Genomic DNA, 19,195 nt, shown 5'->3' with positions numbered 1-19,195 from the left:
ACTATATTAACAGCACGATCCCTTCCTTCTTGGAAGGAGTGGTTGGGATTAACCTCCTGATTTTTAGAGGGCTGGGTTCAAAGCAGGACGTTCAGAGCAGGGATCTGGCTGGCTGGTTCCGTTGTTCTTCCCTCCCTGTTCCCTTTTCCCTTTCCTTTCCCCTGATGTGCCCCGTCCTGGGTTGTCCTCTGGCACGTAGGAACCACAGCTCCACGGGGAAGGGGAAGACCTTCCCTGACCTCTGAGATGCTCAAGCTCTGTGGTTTGGTAGGAGTTTTGGGTGTTATGCGGGAGGAGGAGCAAAGCTCAGCTGGAGACTGAGTACAGCTATGGGCTCCTAAGTACTAAATCATCTGCTGCTCCTGCTGAAGCCTGGGGAGGCTGCTTCGACCTTCATGGCTGGGAAGCAGCTCGTGTCTGTCCTGAAAGGCACAGAAGGAAAACAAAACACAGTCTGTCCATGTTGGAACTCCCTTTTGCCACTTTATTTACTCACCATGGCTCTGGGCCCTTCTCAATATATTTGACCTCTGGTGATCCTGGGAATGTGCTGAACCTGGCTGGTGTGGGGGCACACATGGGATGTTGCCTTAATTTCTTTCCCAATTAGTGCCCTTTGTAATTGCTGACAGCCTTTGGGGGGAGCTGCTCTTGCGCTCACCCACACACAGACCATGCACTGAGTGGTGGCAGTGGGCTGGGGAGGGGCTGCCTGTGGTGCACAAGTTAAGGTGGCACCGTGGCCCCAAAGATGCTCTTTGGCATCTCCTGGCACTCTGGTGCACCTGGAGAGGGTTGCTGAGGGGATCCCCTCTGGCAGGGGGCAAAGGCATTTTTTGGGAATTAGCAGAACAATGGAGGCAGCCCAGGGGAGCTGTGGGTATCCCACTGCTGATGGGAGTGGCAATGGGAGTACTGGTGGGGGACTGCTCCCATCAGCTTGGGGGAATTGGCTTGGGAATTGATGCTCAGCTCATTGTGGGGCTGCTGCCAGTCCAGATGTTTTCCACTTATGTTGTTTTTTTAAACCTGAAATCTTAAAAAATAAAAATCTCAGTGAAAGCACAGACTCTTAAAATGTATTTTGTCTGGTTTGCCATCCAGAATTACCATTTGTGAACCCATTAGAAGGGTTCACAGGTGCCAGATGACTTGGACTGGCATTGCTCATCCTTTCCTTGGGGCTGTGGGAAAACCCAGAAGACCATTGATAGAAACTTGGGGAGACTGATGCAGCCCAAGCACAATCAATTGAACTGAGAAGTCCTGCAGTATCCCAGGAGAGCTGTGGGCAGGGGTAAGAGGAAGTGACCAAAAATCCTCTTCATCCTTCTGCTTGACTCTGAGCACAGACAGAGCTGGGTCTTCTCTTTTGTCCAGTCAGCAGCTTGGTTTGTGCTGACCTCCTAAATATTCAGCTCATTATACAATGCAACGTATAAATAAAACAGAAGCAGGCAGCAATATTCTCCAGGAGGATATAATCGGCTTCCTTTCTTTTTTAATTATACAGGATTTGTCTCCATGTGTCAGGCTATCCTATGGGCTAATTTGTAATTTTAAAGAGTTAAGATCTCTGTTCTTTATGTACTGAGACTCTTATGTACGCACCCGATTTGAGGGGTCCAAGATGAAAGAACACCTTTCTAGGTGGAAATCCAAGGTATTTTGTTGCTGGATGTTGTTTCTAGAGGTCAGTGGCCTGAATCCTGCCTTCCTTTCCATCGTCACAGAGAGGCAAGAGGTTCTTCACTATGTCGGAGATGGTGAGGGTCACCATGGGAATTCCTGGGATCTGTCTGGGGCATGTGATGCTGGTTGCTGGCATGCCTTGCTTGTCCCTCTGTAGAGGCAGGATGGTGGCCTGGTGCTACAGCACCAGGATAGGTGGATAGGAGCACTGCCCACGTATGGAGCACTGTCCACGTATGGAGCTCTGGCTCCGGCTGCCTGCGGGCGATGTGGATATATTTTAACCTGGCACCGCTGCCAGTGCAGCAGTTGCTTGCTGATAAGTGTGGTGTGAACTCTGGGCTGACTTGTTTTCTCCTAAGGGAAGCCCTTGAAACAAAATTTGGCTTTTCATCAAAGCAATGAATCTGTCATCTTTCCCTCTGTGCAGCTCGGAGTCCCCTGCTCCTGATTTGCGAATAAATTCCCCGTTTTGGTGGCTGTCCTGGTCATCCATTTTAAAATGAAAGCTTTGGTGCCCTTACTGGAAAAAGCATCAGTAATTCTCCAGTGGCTTTTCATGTTGTTGTATTTGGCTGGAGACTTCAGCAGATTTAAGCCTCTGGAGGGTGTTTCAGACCATGTATATTGTTTACCACAAATACAGACAAGAAGATAAACAAATTGCTGGTTCTGTCTGTGATTGACTTAATGGTGGCCCAGATTCCGTAGCCCTGGGTCAGCTGCTGGCGCTGACTCAGTGGCCAACAACTGCACTGGTGCCAGTTGAGCGTAGGGAGGATAAGGGGAAGATGCTGAAGAGCCTTCTCCAAGGCCTCGAGGGGGATGTTTCCATCTGGGCTGAAGTTGCAGCTGTACTTTGTGAGGGTCGAATCTTCTTCCAGTTCTTGAAGGTCGCACCTTCTTCCATGGCCCCTTCCCAGCCTTTGACACTCTTGTTTCCTGCAGTAGGTGCCTTGATTGCATAAATGTGTGTGTGCACCACAGGAGAGATCCAGGCTCTGCCCACGCGGGAGCAGATGTTAGAAGGGTGGTGAGCAGCAAGGGCAGAAAACGTGGGGACAGTGTGATCTTGGCCTCAGGGCCAAGTGGCAGAATGGGACACTGTAAGGTCCTCAGGGACTCGTGCTCCCTGCTGAGCCAGCAGAGGAGGAGGAGAAGCTCCATCCTTTGTAGATGAAGCAGAATGCCTATGGATGTGCATGAGCAGGAAAGGGTCAATGGCAATGAGAAGCTTGATGGTGAATGCTCAAAGCTTCTCCAGGGACCCCAGCTGCAGGGCAGGCTTTGCTGGAGAAGTGCTTTGCTTTAATTAGGTATATGTATTAATATTTTATTTGATTTTTCTTTTGTTTTGTTCTTTCTTCCTCCAAAGCGGGGTTAGAACAGACTCAAATCTGCTTTTCTTTGAGAGACAAAACAATCACCTCCAAGCAGGGGGAGGTGCTGGTCCGCCTAGGAGCAGGGTGGGATCCTGGATCTGCTATGTGTCCCCATGGGGTCCCAGAGGAGCTGCCACCAAGCTGCTCATGCATGATGTTCCCAGGTACCAGTGCAGGAGGAAGAGGAGTTTCACAGCTCTCAAATAAATGAACTGGAGCTAAAATCTCCATGGGTCAGGAAACTAATTAGGGCAGATCATGGCCAGGGCCCAGAGCTACCTCCATTCCCCGTGTGTGGTTTGTGTCAGCACAAAGCGGAGGCACTGAGCCAGTGAGGCGCTTAAGCAAGTACTTAACTTTAAGCATTTAAACAGGACTTTCTGTTAGTTAGGACAAGTGCCTGGAGTCACTTAAGTTTGTATTTAAGTGCTTGATTGGCTTAGGGATTGTGCCGTTTGGGGAAGGAGGGTAAGAGGAAGGAGGTGACTTCCAGGGTTTGGTGCTGAACAGTACCTGATGTACTGGAGGATGTGATGCAGGATGAGTACAAAGGCTGTTTTCCAAAGACCCACAGCCTGCTTTTGGCACCACCATATCCTCTTTGGATGGGGCAAAGACTTGCCATGGTGCTGCCTGTCTCCCCCTTGTATCCTGAGGCTGAGGCCGTCGGGATGCACGGCTCTGCTCGCTCAGGGCTAAGCTGAGGCACTGGGCTCTGGGGCTGACAAAACTGCACCAAAACTTGACTGAAGGATCTCGTTCATCGGTGCTCCATCTGGCTTATTCAGGGATGAGGACAAAGGCAGTTTGATGCTGTCCCACTTCTTTTCCCTCTGGCGCTGCTGACCCTCTTCAGTGCACGCGCTGGCACCGGAGGACGAGGAGGGATGAGCCCTATCCTGTTTGAAGTATAATCCTTTCAGATGGCATTAGCGCCTGGGCCAGCAGCAGCTCTATAATTGAACCTCCTGTTTGCAGGGGCCCCGCGCTTCAGTGAGACTTCTAAATCTCATTTATATAATGCTTGGTGGCAATTCCTGCCGAAGGATTGCCCTCTGCCTTCAGTGCCCCTGAGCCTGCTGAGCACAGAGATGTCCTCGCTGGCAGAGGAGTGACAGAGCGTGACCGGGCAGCAGCGTGCTGCATGGCATCTGAGTTTCCAGAGCTTTCACGTGTTTATTGGAGCTTTTGGTAGGCTGATGGAATTTTTTATTTCCTCCTCCCCTCCTGTTTTTTAATGCCTGAGTCCCAGGGAATGGGCTCAGTGGGAGGTGCTCAGCCAGGTATTATGTAGGGATGAGATTTTCCAGGGAAAGCTGGGTTTGAGGAGAATCGAGGTAGAGGCACATTTGGCTGCTGCCAGACTCCTTTGGGGTCATCTTTGCACCTGCATGGGCAAAATCCTTTTTCTGGCCAAATTTCCTGGGGAAACCCTGTCAGCTCTGCCAGCCCCCTGTGCTGGCTGGGGTTTGTTGCCTCCTGAAAGGATGCTCATGGCACTGGTCCGATTCACTCTGGTCTCAAGGCAGAGCTCAGCAGCCCCAAAAGGAAAATGGCTTTTATTTTAGCAAAGGCTTAAGTTCTCTGTGTTGAAACAGTGCCACAAAAGAAGAAAGTGAATCAGAATCTCCCTTTGGCTCGCACTGCCCGCTCCGTGTCTTGCTGGGCAGCTGGAGGCTGTCCCTGGGGACTGGTGTGACCTGCCTGTCCCCAGTCACTGCAAGCTCCTCTTGGGAGGCTTTTCACCTGACATGCCCTTTCAGTGCCGGCCTGCCTCTGGGTGGCCGAAGTGCTGCCACAGCTGCCCGTTCCCTGGCCAGTGTCCAGCCTGGCCTGGCCTCCCGTGCTGTGCCGGGAGGGTGCCGGGGGCTGCCTGCCCGGGAGCGCCGCGGGACCGCAGCAGCAGCCGCCTGGGCTGCTTGTTCCTCCTTCCCGCTCCAGCGATCCCTGCTGTACTGTAATCACACAATTATTATGCCATTAAAATGTCATATTTGCAGAAATCCACATAAACAAGGCATTAGCAGTTGCCAGAAAATTGTAGTTTTACTGCTAATGACCCATTTTCCCCCCGCAGCACCGCTCCTTTTTTTCTTAAATATTATTTTTTCCCTTCTTTGTTTCTTTGTTTTTTTTTTTTTTTTTTGTCTTGTTTTATTTCTGAGCTGTGATTTAAGAGGCAGATGACGAATTACATCTTTGCACTGAGAGGCTTTTAATCTTTAATGTACAGTTACAGTGAAAAGCTGCCTCTGTGCCTGCTCTGGGCTGTGTGCCCTAAGCCAACGAGGGTGATGGGTGGTTTTGGAGAGGTGCCTTTAGTGGGTCATTTTTGGGGGGGTGCTTTACTGAAATGGCAGAGAAAGCTCTTGGTGAGCCCTGCTCTTGGCTGGGTGCTGATGTGAGGTGGAAGCTTCTCTCCACGGTAAGTTTTGTTAGTGTCCTTTTGTGGGCGTCCCTCTTGTTGACCACCCCTGGGGACCCCGCAGTGTGGTGTTGTAAGAGGCAACACTTGTTTGCCGAGAGCAGACAGCCACCCCTTGGATACATTTTTCTTCCCTTTCCTTCAGGCTCATTGAGTCTCTGGAACTCTTTTAAGCGTTGACTGTGTTTCCTATAATTAATACCAGTCATTAAACTGCAGTGTTGAAAGAGAAATTACCTAATTCCAAGAAAAAAAAATTGAAAATTTATTACTAGTACGTGAGAGAAAATGAATAGGAAACTTGGAGAGATGAGCCCTGTAGAAGATAAATAGAAAGGCGAGTGGAGTATTGACTTGATCCTTTTGTAGTGCAGGGTAATTTGGCCTCTAAAGTGAGTTAGATCATAATAAATTAAATTTAGATTTCTGCACATCAGTTAAATAACTCCCAAGACAGAATTGTGATGTGAGGCAGAGGTGATAATACATTGTGGAAATACTATAATGAAGACCTTATCTGGTAACCTGTAACCAATGTGCTGTCCCTTGGTGAGCAAAGGAGATTTCTCCCGATGCTTAAACTCTCATTCCCTGTCTTGGATCAGGTGCAGGTGAGGAACAGGTGAGCCCCTGTGTGCAGGTTGGTGAGGTCTCCTGCCTCCTGCTGCTTGCACAGCTGGGAGCTTTTTATGCTTTCTTCTTCTGCTTTGAGCAGGCATGTTTTGCAGAGGTCAGTGTGCACCTGTGTCTGAGCTGGGAATTCTGCTCCAATTGCAGTTACCTGTTTAGGGAGGCTTGCGATGGAAAGAGCACTCGGAAGATTTGGATGGGTGATGTAGATCAAAAGCAAATAACCAACCCCCAGTATCTACCTCTGGCTGAGCAAGTGAACCCAATCCCTGGTCTTGTTTTGTGGCCAAATAGGGATTAAAATAACTCTTTAATCTCTGGCATCTAGTTACTGTTGATCTCAGGGGTGTATTTAATTACCCAATATTTAGCATCCATCCCACTGATAGCTTTCCTCCGCCCAAAAAGGAGAACCTCAGTGAATCAAGGTGGGCTGGTGTATTTCAGGTGGAGACTGCACGGGAGTGTTAATTAGTCACTGCAGAGTGAACCAGGAATGCAAGATATATCCAGAGCAGGACGAGAGGTGAATACTGTGGGGTAAGGCACTGGTATTTGTCCATGTATCCGTTTACTACCACCTCTGGTAACAGGACATGAGTGGAGGTAGCTGGATGCTGGGAAAATGCCATCCCAGGCCCTGGAGGACCCTGCCATGTGCAAAACCCTGCTTCTGCTGCCTGCCCAGAGCATTGCTGCCCTTGCAGCAGGTGCAGAAGCTCCTTGAAGGAATCCACCAGCCCTCCCACCTGAGCCATCAGATTCTTGCCCAGCTGCACCCTTCTAGCTGATCCAAGGCTATTGGGTGTAATAGGCATCACAGAAACCAAAACAACATATATACACACACACATCTTACAGCCTTAAGTGCTGTGTGGACACTTTTGAAAGCCGTTTCTCTTCTTATTAAGTTTGATAAAATCAAGTTTTATTTTTCTTCACAGCATTAAAATTTAGGGACTGCAGCTCCGGTGGTTGTTTCAGCAGCACCAGGCCTCCTGGGGTCATCGTGAAATCTTATAAACATCAGGCTGTCGGTGGCTCCGCGATGCAATCGCCTCACTTTCCCCTGATCTTTTACTGCGGTGCTAAATCATGTTTTGCAAGATGCCTTAGAAAAAAAACCAACATAAACAGCATTTATCACCCTGTGCACGTCAGCCCTCCCAAAAGTCCGCAGACGGGTTATGTGCGTCCTCCTCGTAAAGCTCCTGCAGGGACCTTACTGGTTTCATAACTTTCTCCCAGCCTTGAATAACTTTATTCCAGTCCTGAATAACTTCCTCTCAGCATGGCTGGTGACTCGGCTTTCTTCTGATCTTCTCTCACTGGGATAGGTGCTGGAGGAGGTCCTGAGCAGGCCATGGGGTCACACCAGGGGAGGATGAATACAACCCTGTATCTGGAAACCTCTGCATCCCTGGAATTTGTTGGCTCTTTGGGAGCGCTCACATTGCTGTAACCCAGAGTGATGTGGGGCATCCTGTGGTGGCTGGAAGTGTCTGGCTTGCTCCTGTTTTATTTGCAGGAGCCCGTGCTCCCTCCTCCCCTTCTTGTGACTACAAAAACTGCACTGCCAGATGCGAGTAAAATCAATTATGGGATAAAAACCGCCCTTTTGAAAAGCTTCATTTTGCGCTATTAGCAGGCAAAATCTGCTTTGAGATGGTGTGAACTGAGGAGGGGGGAAAAAAAAGAAAAGCAGAAGAAAAGATCAATTATTGGATAAGATCACAATTTTCTTTAGGGCTGAGATGTCTGTAAATGTTTGCATCTCTCAGTGTTACAGGTAGGCTGAGATCAAAGAGGTTGTGCTGCTCTAGTGATGAGATCTTATCGGCTCTGTTTTGTGCTGGCTGCCTCAGACGCTGCCAAAGGATGGTTAAACCCCTGACAGCTTCTGCTGCTCAGGGGTGCTTAAACCCTGACAGCACCGAGCCACCAAGAAAGGCTTAAACCTCCAAAGGTTGTTGAAGGTGCTGGGTAACCCCGAAATGCAGCTCTTCCATCCTCCTGGAGTGGGGGAGACCACACAGGCAAGTGCTTTCCTGCTCTTCTCCCTGTGGTGGGAGTGAAGTCCTCAGTGGGAGACACGTGGTGGCAAAGATGGACTGAAATTGGGCTGGGAGCATGATGGCCTCCTTCTTCCAGGGTCCCGTTGCTGGAGCTGGGGCCAGGATTTGGCTGTGGAAATGTGAGGTTACTCCTTTCATACCTGAAAGGTTATGGGGGTAATGGGTCATGTGATGTAGAATACCTTTGTTTTTTGGCTGGAGAGAAATTAAAACCCTTACAAAACGTTTGTGCTCTGACCTTCTCTTACTTTTTTCGAGCTGGTGCTGCGTGAGAGGGGGATCCACCAGAGACCTGAATTTGGTTTCAAATCAGTCATTTTAACTCAAATTGGCAGGTTCTCTTTGAGATATTGTTTCAGGACCTAACGACAAACAATAAACCCTGAAGACCTCATGGGACTCCTCGTTAGCCTGCTCTTGCAATACCTGCCCGAGTTGCAGGGCTGACGGACCTCCGGCGGGGCTTGGGAGGACCTCTGGAGCGGGGTCAGGCGTCCTGCGGTCTCTCCTCTCTCTAACGGGGCTGACTTTGTGCGCGCAGGAATCGGACGTGGACTGGGACGACCTTTGGGATCAGTTTGAAGAGCGGAGGTACCTGAGTGCCCGGAGGTGGAAGGGCGGCGAGGACCCGTACCGGCTCCATGCCTTTAACCAGCGGGAGAGCGAGAGGATCCCCAGTGACCGCGCTGTCCGCGACACCCGCCATCACAGGTTCTGCTTCCCCCCGGCTCTTCCCGATCTTCCTCACCAGCCTTCATGACCTGGGGGCATAGTCCTGTTCCCCTTCAGGTTCCCCTATGTGGTTTTGGGCTGCCAGTAGGTGCTCCTGGGACTCGGTCTGCCTGGGTTGTATTTCTGAGATGGAGTCTTTCCCTTTGCTTGATTTCTTGGCATGTCTGGAAGTCTTAAACCTGTTAATTGAAACTGTATAAATTATTCCAGGACCATAGGGAAAGAAAGGAAAGGCCTTTATTTTTTCTTCAGAAAAGTAGTGGGTTTGCAAGAGCAAGTCTCAGTGATGGGCAAATCTTGCTCTGCAGACGATGCAGTGAGGTGAAGCAAGGGGTCTAAAATTACTGTCGAGTGTTGAAATTGCCCTGCAGAGAGAGGAGTGGGAAATTGCTGAGTGAGGAGGAGAGAAGGGTAAGAACTTGTTGGGTTACTAGCTGCTCCGACACCACTGAGGTCAAAAATATCCTTTGGTGCCCAAAGGAGCTCTTGGGAAAGGCAGGGAGGATTGCAGCAGCAGTTGCCTTGTAGATGGAGCTGCACTCCCTTGTCAGCGTGAGAACGGTGGGGTGGGAGTTTTGGCACACCCTTGCTTGCTGAGGTCTCAGCTGTAGTCTCCCTCTGGTTGTCTTTCCAAACTCATCAGGGAAGAGCTGCGCTTCCTGCTGAAGGTCAGCGGGGTTAATTGTTAGTGTGCTGGATGGGGTGATGCGAGGATGTCCCGGTGGTGAGGGAAGAGCTCCCAAGGTCCCCTCAATGCAGTTTTCCTCCTTGTCATCTGAGGACACAGCATAAGCCTTGCCCCTACTGTTGGTCACCAATCCACAGCTGGTGCAAGCTCTTTCCATGGAATTGTGCCTGGCATTATGTCCCAACTTGCTGGCAGCAGCTGTCTCCACTGCCTTGTCCTGGGAGCCCTTCTGGGGAAGTCCTGCTCCTGGTGGGAGCTCTGTGCTGGACCCAGCCATGGCACCCCGCTGCCCCTGCTGCACCTTGCTCCCGGATCAGAGTGATTGCTCTCCTGGCATCTGACCCAGCCCTGAACTTCCCCTGCTCCAGTTCACATGCAGCACTTAGGCTGAAATGCTGAAACAGCACCAGTTCCCCAGCCCTGTAGGAAGCAATGTGCTTATTTATTTATTTAGCTTCTTTTTGTTGTGAGGACCAGATGCTCCTTTCTCCGGAGAGGAGCTGTCAGCCCTGACGGACGCCTGTTATAGCTGAGCAGGGAGCGAATGTGCTATTCCTGGAGAGAATTAATGCCAGGGATATTAACCATCTGCCCTATTAAAAGGGAAGATTGGCTCGGTTGCCCCTTGCCTACCCTCACTGTGCCGTGGCAGCCACCTTGTTCCGGGGCGGGCAGATGTGGCAATGAGTGCTCCTGTGAAAGAAAAGTTCTCATTAAGGAGGAAGTGAGGGCACAGCGCGTGGGAGGGGCTGGGGCTAATTTAATTTGTTTCCAATTTCCTTAACCCGGTAATTGGATTCTGATTTATTGAATATGCCTGAAGAACGCTGCGGATGATGCACCATTAACCAAGCATTAGAGTGGCCACAGAGGAAATGGGGCTGCCGGCAGATCTGGGGGAGGCAGGCACTGATGGGGAGGATGGAGGAGGGAGAAGGACCTGGGATTGGCGGTAAAGGGAGAGAGGAAAGTGCAGAGCTGAGCCCTCTCTGGAAAAATAATCCAGACTTACAGCACATTTGTCCTGGGAGCTGCTGCAGGTGATGCTCAGGCCCTGCCATGCAGCCTGGGCGCTGGTCTTGAATTGTGCAGCAGAAATGTGTGGGAAAGCATGAATAAGCATGGCCTGCTCTCGGAGCAGGGAGAAATTGCTGATGGCTGTGCAAGAGCATATAAAGGGAATCCAGCATGGGGTTGGCTAGATGCCCTCCTGTGGAGGGGAGAGCAGGTTTGTGTGGACCAGGATGTTGTGGGAGAAAGGACACCCGCAGTGCTCATGCTTTGTGTTCTCCTGGAGGCTGTGTTTAGAGGCTTGGTTTCAATGGAAAACCTGGATTAAGCTGCTCAGAGTCAACCCAGAGAGTCAGGCCGCAGTTCTACTCCAGCTGACTTTGGGGCAATTCAGGACCCCACACTAAGGGGTGTACCACTGTGCCAAGAGGCTCCTGCCCAGTTTGTGCAAGGGTTTAGGAGGCTTTGGAGAGGGTCTCATCCATCACTGCAGCCTCTCAGTGAGGTGTCGTACTCTGCTCTGTGGCAAAGTTTCCAGTGTGCTGGCTCTCCATCGTTCATTGCCTCTGTACGACATGTGAGAGGCATGGACCTGCAGACCATGGTAATGCCCAGAGACCCATGAATTGTGTCCTAATCCTAGGGACTGGGATGTGGGAATGCTGCTCCTTACAGCTTCTCTGTGGGGTGTTTTTCATTAGGATGGTTGCAGAAAGTTTCCTGGTGTTTTTTCTGCTAATCCAGCCAAGCATCTGGACTTGCCAGCCATAACTGAATATACAAAATCTGGCAAGGGCTGAGCAGCAAGCTCCTTGCCAGGAGGTCATGGAGAGGGCAAATACTTTCAATGGGATGGGATGTGGCACTGACAGCCAGTTGCTTAGCAATGTTTGCTGGATTGATTTTGTTTTTAAATTGCAGCCAGTGGAATAGTTTCAGATGGAGAGGAATTGCAGTATTCCAAGAAATCAGAGCAGGAGAAACCATGGTGGCTCTCTTTGTCTGCCTCTGGCTAGTGCAGGGCTGTGAACTTCAGCTTGGCTTGGAGGTGGTTTCAGCCAGGGAAGTGTCACGCTTTCTGTGCACTACCTTGTGTCACCTGGCCTGGGAGATCTCACAGCTGGGGCATTGCTCCTGGTGACCTTCTTGTGTTTCTCCGTTAACTCCATTCCTGGCTGCATGTTGACTAAGCCCTTGGACCACATACAGAGCTGCCTTTCTCCAAGGAGAAGACCTTGGATGGTCCTGTGGTGGTTCATCCCGTGCCCACCCAAGGTTAAAACATCTCTGTAATTGCATCAGCAGACTGGACCTGGAGCTTGGTGGCACGTCCAGACTCTGCACAGCCAGCTCATGCCTCCGGAGTGGGCGGCTAGTCCCCCTCCACCATGGTAGCCACATGCACTTGGGATTACCTCATCCCCACGTCCCACCTCCTACAACTCCCACCGGCAAAGTGCAGGACTGAAACGGCAGTGAGTCAGTGCCGGGCGTGAGCACGGGGTGGTGGCGAGAGGAGCTGAGTTTTCCAGTATTGCTCAGCGGCTTGGAAAGCTGACAGGGAGGATGTGTCGCCCCCAGCCAGGAGAATTTGCCGTGATGGCTCCTGGGCTTTTTCCATCTGTGGCAGACAGCTCCTGGGGAGGCTGGGATTCACCACGCCAGTGCTCCATATGCTGCTCGGGCTGACCTCCGCCTCCCAATGCTCCGCTGGGTTTGATGGATGTGCAGATGCTGTTGTGGCTGTCAGGCTCGGCTGGGACGGCGCGGCCGGCGCTGGCCTGAGCGGGGGTTTGCGCTGGCTGAGAGGGGAAATCGGGGACAAGGAGAGGAGGTGAGAGGCTCCAGCAGACTTCTCCAGCTATTGGAAATCACGTCAGCCAGCTTCAGGCGTCTCCCAGTGTCTGTTTTCCTCTGTTTTGCTTTTTACTTCAGCAGTGCCGGTAAATGTTTAGTAATGCTGTCTCAAGAGCTGATAAAGCAAGAAGGCTGAGGAGGTAGCCCTCTCAAATTCTAGCATTAGAATCTGAATTTTTGAAGTTCCCTCCTTCCCTGAGTTGCAAGTGCTTTGCAAGAGGTCCTACCTACCCAGCTAAAGTTTAATTTTACAGCTGCTTAGGGCTGTCTTTGTGTTTGTGTATGTGTGTGTCTGAGATAGAGAAAGCAGCTGCTAAGATCAAGTTGTGATTGAAACACGAGGCTGACAGGAATGCTGCAGGCATGAAGATCAGGTGTTTCATTGTCTCCTGAAGGTGAGAGCATCCTGGCAGCCCAGAAGCCAGGTCCTGCCAACCTGTGCCCCCTAGAAAAGCTCTGCTGTTATAGTGTGTCCTGTTCTCTTTGAGGAGAACAGCACACACTCTTAAGATTTCCTCCAGGTTTCCTATCTTAAATCTCTGTGCTAAGCCAGCTGGAGAGTGTCCCTTGGGCAGGAAGGCTGCTTAGGACTGGTTGTTCTGCTCATGTGGACTGTTTATGGAGGGATGGGATGATGCAGGCGGTGCCTGTGAGGTTTTCCTAAGGCAGAGAGCTTGCTGTCTCAAGCTCCAGAAATGTCAGCATTTCAGCCCTCGAGCAGGAGCATTACACACAGCAGTGCTGTTCTGACCCATTAATTTCAGCTTGCATCCCGTGAGTGCAGAGCTTGCACATTCCACGTCGTGGTGGAGCAGCTGTGGTTGGGGTAGGTAAAAAAGGCTGTGCTGAGTGTGGGGATGACTGGGAAGAGCCGGTGGTCCTGAGGGTCACCTCTGCTGGGTGTGGTGCCTGTGTACACGGGCACTGGGGCTGAGCGTGGCTCTCTGCCCTTCCCAGTGTCCCACTTGGACACGACTGGCACATGGCACATGGGAATGCATGTTGGCATCCCTGTGCAGATGACAAGAGGGCAGCTGTGGCCCATGCAGGCTTTGGAGTGGCTCTGTTTTCGGGTGAGTTGATGATTGCCACCCAAGCGCTGAGAATGTGGTGAAATCTTCTTGGGAATGAGGAGTCAAAGGGGAGAAAAGTAGATTTTGACAGCATTGCCTTTGTTTTAGCACGTTTATGATGTCCTTGGACTTCTCACATTGCCTTGTTTTCTTCCACCTTCCTTTCCCTCCAGACCAAAACCACTTTGAGGTTGTTCTTGAGGTGAGCACTGGTTCTCAGCAGCCAGAAATGTGTTTTTTGCCCCACAAGGGATTTAATCATCTTACCTTTCTTGCTTGTTTTTTTGAGAGTCCCCAAAAGAGGAACTTAATGTCTGGAGAACAACATGTGTGGAAAACCCCAGGCAGGACAGAGTGGGGGCTCTGCTCTGCTGTCCTTAGTGTCCTAAACATTAGACCTGCAGAAGTGGGTAAGTCCCTAGCAGGTGACCAAGCCCACTTTGAATTTGAGGGAGGGTTTGTAGGAACCTAGATGGACCTTGCACAACTGAGAGCAGAACCAAACCTGTAGATTTTTGAGGTCTCCTGTTATCTTTCACTTTGCTGACTCCGTACATTTCTTACTTTGGCCTCTGGACTGTAGTTGGGCTAATCCACTTTCCTGTGTAATGCAGACTAAGTCCTGAGGGATTATTATTTTTAAAATGTGCTTATTCCAGCAGTGTCTCATGAGCTGCTGACTCGGGTGCCGTGCGGTAGACCGGGGCCAGCGGTGGTGTGGGCAGAGGTGCTTGTGCTTGTGCTCTCCCTGTGCCTGGTGCTGCTGGGTGCACCTGCTTGGAGCAGAGGGGTGGTGGGGCAGGTCTGAGCAGAGGAGCCTTGAGTGCAGTGCAGATGGATGGACCCCTGCCCATAGGCTGGATGAAGGAGGGAGCCAGGTGAGGAGAGTGGGGGAGAAGGAGTGCTCAGGTGCTGCCACATCTCTGGACCTGGCATTGGCGAAAGCTGGAGGAGGGGTCCTCCTGTGGCCAAGTGTCTGTGCTGCTGGCTTTGCTCTGCCCTGTACCCTCTAGTGTGGGTGCTCTCCCGTGAGAAGTGCATGAAGCCCTGGGGGGAGAGGGGTGGCAGCGCCTTGTGTGAGCTTGGGCTGGCTGGGTGTAAGAGGGTACAGGTTTCTTCTTGCCTTTGGGGCTCATTATTAGCTGCTGGGTGACTGTCAGCAATATCCTGAAGTTTTTCTGTCTCTTGAGCTGTTATTCCAGCTGTTACTCGGTTTCCTGGGCAGAGTCAGGATATTTGCCATTTCATTGCCAAATGAGATTTATCACATTTAGGCAAGATGCTCTATGTGTGAGGGCTGTCCCTGGATCTTTTGTCTGCAAAGCATTTTGGGGCTGAAACAGCTGGGTAAGAGGAGATCTGGGATACCCCTGCCTTTGGTCTTGGTCTCCTTATTTCTAGTGACAGCAAGAGCCGAGTCTGACCCAGCAGGTGAGCAGGTACACAAATCAGTGGTGGAAAACACATCTCACACAAAAGTATTTCCATTAGGAAACAACACGATTGCATTTTTTTCTTGGACACCAGACCCCAAGAGGTTAGCTCTCGGCACTGTGTTTTTCCATTGTCTCCTCAGGCTGATATCCCTTGGGTTGAAGATACGAAAACAATCCTTCATGTAGAGTAGGGGCTGGCTTGTCCCTTTGGGATAAACTAGAACTGCCTGGTTTGGTCAAGGTCTTGGTTTCTGCCCTTGATCAGGTGGATTTTGTGGCCTAAATCTCAAACTTTCATGCTGATGTGGAGTGCTCACCTCACACAGTGTATTTGCACTTGTTTTTCTGGGTGAATTTGGACTTGAAACTGCAGGGGGGTTTGAGGAACCATTGTGTGATCAGAACACAGAGAGATTGTTTTCAGGTAGCACAGAGAACAAGGAGTATTGAGATTAGCAATTCTTGGCAGCTAAGCAAGGAAAGCAAGACAGCTATTAATCAGGAACTGGCACTTCATGAAATCATAGAATAATTTGGGCTGGAAGAGACCACAGGAGGTCTCTGATCCAGCCTCCTGCTCCAAGTTGGGTCAGCTCTGTAATCAGCCCAGGTTTGTCTCGTTGTGGAAGCAATGAGCCCACTGGGACTCCGGCCTCTCAGGCTTGCCCCAGCGTTTTGTAAAAGCTGATCTAATTAAAAAACCCTGGTTGCAGCATATGCAATTTGTAGTTCTTTCCCCCTAGCTACCTGTGTTCGTGAAACAAGCTTTGAAGTTGCTTGAGGTGCCGTCATCTCCTCTTTTGGTGTTCATCACTTTTGGATAATTCACTTAACTACCACACTCATGTATCTCGTGGATTAACATTGCAAGGCTTTGCCAATGGTGGGGTTGAGACAGGCTTGAGAAAACTTGGTCAAAGACAAAACTGATGGAGTCTCCACTCCATTATGTTGCCTCAAAGTGGAGAAAAATAAATCCAGTATTTCATGTTTTCCTGCTTCTGCTGGAGTTGATATCTGGTACAGGTGTGGGAATATCTGTGTTAAAGTGCCTCTTTCTGATAGTTGCACCTTCTGTTCCTGGAGAGTTCATGCAAGAGTGTGATGGGTCTCTCTGGGGACTCACCAACTCTGAACTGAGCTGGAAATGTACAGTCCTGGGAAATTGTGGATTCAGTAGCTGGTGAGTGTCCAAATCCCCATACTGGGGGTGTCTGTGGCCACCTCAGTGTCTGTGACATTTGCCGCCCCACATTTTTGTCTGGTGGAGGTGAAGGGCTCAGCTGACATGATGGCTTCTGAGGCAGGGACTGGTGGCTTCAGGGTACAAAAATCGATGAATGCAAAGATCTTTTTTTGAATACCTTTCTACATCATGTCCTCTTTTGAAGCTTTCTGTGTTTGGGGTTTTTTTGAATGTGGTAGGATAAGAAGGGGTAGATGAGAACAGTCTGCATGGAATGAGATTATAGTGGGTTTGAGCTCTGAGGGAAGTTGCATTCCCTGGGGATGGCTGCCCATGTCTGAGCTGGGATCTATCCTTGGCCAGCGCTCCTGGCTTGACCATCATCCCAACATTCACTTGTCCTGAAGAGCCCGTTCTTCCCTCCTTGGATGTGACCGGAGCTTCTGCCACTGCCCACGCTGGATCTTCCCGTGCCTTTCCTGGGAGCTGGTGTACTCCCTGGGCGTCATGGACACCCAAACCACCCTGTGTGACTTGCACAAACTTCTGTGGAAAGGAGAGAGGCTTTCAGGCACTGAGATCCCCATCCAAACCCGGATGCCTGAGGCAGCCTGTGGTACTGCTCTGTGCCCTCCAAGCCCTGCCTAATCACTCCCTGGAGCTGGAGATGGTGATGGTGAGTTGGGTCATTCAGCATCACTTCCTTGTCAGGAACACAGGGTCATTGTTGCCACCGGTGTTAACTGCATCCCAGGAAAAGGAGCTCCTGCCACCCTCTTGGTTTCAAGGCTGCTGTGTTTTCCTCACCCTGGCAGTACAGTGGCTCCACTCAGGTTTTTGGAGCACAGCTCAACTCATCCTGGGTTGCAAATTTTGCCCTGGAGTCATGGGCTCTGGCTCTGGATGTTGGTTGTCACCGAGGGGCAGAGCTGAGGTGAAATGAGATGCTGCAGTTTTGTATCTTGAGGGGCTGCCTAGAGAAAAGAGCACGCTGAGGAGCTTACATTAAAAATGGTTCTGAGAAGGAGTGCTGGGGCTGGGGGAGGCTGGGGGAAGCTCCCTCCAGGAGCAGGGTTGATGGTGTTCTGGTTGAGGCTGCTGTAGGGAGGTGGCAGATGTGACAGTGGTGGATTTTCAGTGCTATTCCTCCCCTCTTTTTCTTGCATGAGAAAGATGAGGGTAACTTGAGAAGCAGCTGAGGAGTGAGCTAGGCTCTCTGAGGAGCTGATGGAAGTGTATAGGCGGGTGTTTGGGATGCAGGAGGATGTACCAGTTAAGTGGCTGTGTTACTCATTTTTTTTCTGGAGGGCAAAGCTACTGCCTTCTGAATGGGCTGTGCAAGGAGTGTGAGTTATGGCACTTGTCTGCACAGCGAGCAGAAACTAAACCTGAGCTATATTCTTGGCTAAAAGATGTCTGCAGGCCAAAGGGGATTGGCAGGGTGGGTACTGGGGGAGCCTGTAGGGACTCAGTGTCTTGGAGTCTGTCTGCTGGCAGTGGGGATGACTGGGCTGTTCCAGTAAATATTGTGGTATAATAGTAAATTTCTTACTGCTGAGTTTTGTTTATCCAAGTTGTCCCTCCTCCCAGCCCCTCAGTGCCTTGCTGGGTGGGAATAGCATCTATGAGACAGGCATCCTCCCAAGGAGAATCTGAGGAGCTCACAGGGGAGTAGTCACAGCTTCCATCCCAGCTATCCCTCAGAAGAACACCTTTATTTTGTGCTCCTTGCCAAAAATTGCAGTTTCAGAAAGGAAAAAAAGCTGATAACTTTCCCCTCCCCCCTCCCCCCAAGTGATGTATTTCTTTCCCCTAAGTCATTTTTGGCTTTGTTTCCCTATGAGACAGTTTTGATTTCATTTTGGAAACTCCCCACTCACCCGTCCACTGCATTTTGCCAAGAAAAGTGCATGCACAAAATGGTTCTGGGTCGATCTGAAATGACCCTTCCCTCGTCCTTTTCCTGTCCCTCCATTTTCCCTGCTTGCATCCCAGCCCTGTGGAGAGATGCTGCGCACTCTACTGAGGACTTCTGTGCAAGCACTGGGGGAACCTTCTTCTGCGCAGTCCCTATGGGAATTTGCTTCAGTTGTTGGTTCCCCCATGAGAACAGGTTTGGTTTTGGGATGGAGGAATTAGGAGAGCCCGTGGGATTTCCCTTCTGTTGTGCAGACTGGGGCCCTGGAGCAGTAAGGGAGGAGAGTGCCTGGGGAGAAGGGATTGGGACTGGTGTGCTCCAGTGTCAGTGCTCTTGGTTGAGTCACAGTGCCTTGGTTTAAAAAATCCCTGCACCAGAAGCATGGAATGGACAAGAGGAATGTGTACAGCCTTTGAAGAGAGGGGTTTGCCTCTGTTAATACTCTGTGGCAGGTTGGTTTGTGTTGTGGGGTAACTGCTGGTGAGATGCACTGTTAGCCCAGAGTTGAGCCGCTGTCTATCCATCAATTCCTTATGTCTCTCTCCAGCCTCCAGTTTCTTGCTCAGTCCCTTGGGAAATGGCAGAGCTACTACTGCCAGGGCTAATTATTCCTCAAGACAGAAGACATGTGATAAAATATTAACCTTTTTCAAAAACAGAGCCCCAGTTAATTAGCTCCACTTTTGTGACACATTCACCCAGAGATAAAAGCTCATTCCCCAGATACCTGTCTGTGGAGCAGTGATCTTTCTGCATGTCCCTGTCACGATGGGGGACACAGAGGAGTGAGAGCTGGGAATTTAATGAAAGACAGTGACCTGCCAGTCACTGTGCCCTGAGGACAAACTGCTCCATTTCAAGGTGAGCAGTGCCTGGGTATGGGCCACTGCTGCTTTTGTTCAAGAGCCTGAAGCTGGAAACAGAGACAGAGTGGGTGGTGGGATCCACGATCCATCTCTCTCCCTACACCTGGGCTGTGTCTGTGCTGTCAGTGCCACATCTCTGGAGCTTGTGTTTGGGGGCTGCGTCGGTAGATAGGGCTCAGTAGAGCTGGGTGAATGATGGTGTTTCAGTTCTTTGGTTATTTAGG

At 50.6% G+C, this 19,195-nt stretch overlaps 1 protein-coding gene across 1 annotated transcript in view; it reads left to right on the top strand.

Moving 5' to 3' along the window:
* Positions 1-19,195, top strand: part of GALNT14 (polypeptide N-acetylgalactosaminyltransferase 14) — a 92,608-nt gene that overhangs the window by 24,101 nt on the left and 49,312 nt on the right. Inside the window, exon 2 of the mRNA XM_040059894.2 lies at positions 8,746-8,915. Within this exon, the coding sequence (XP_039915828.1) occupies positions 8,746-8,915 (170 nt within the window). The remainder of the gene's footprint in view (positions 1-8,745; positions 8,916-19,195) is intronic.

This window comes from Hirundo rustica, chromosome 3 (assembly GCF_015227805.2).
Source record: "Hirundo rustica isolate bHirRus1 chromosome 3, bHirRus1.pri.v3, whole genome shotgun sequence".
Taxonomy (NCBI): domain Eukaryota; kingdom Metazoa; phylum Chordata; class Aves; order Passeriformes; family Hirundinidae; genus Hirundo; species Hirundo rustica.
The sequence above is the reverse complement of the archived record's forward strand: the minus strand, read 5'-3'. Positions and strand labels throughout refer to the sequence as shown.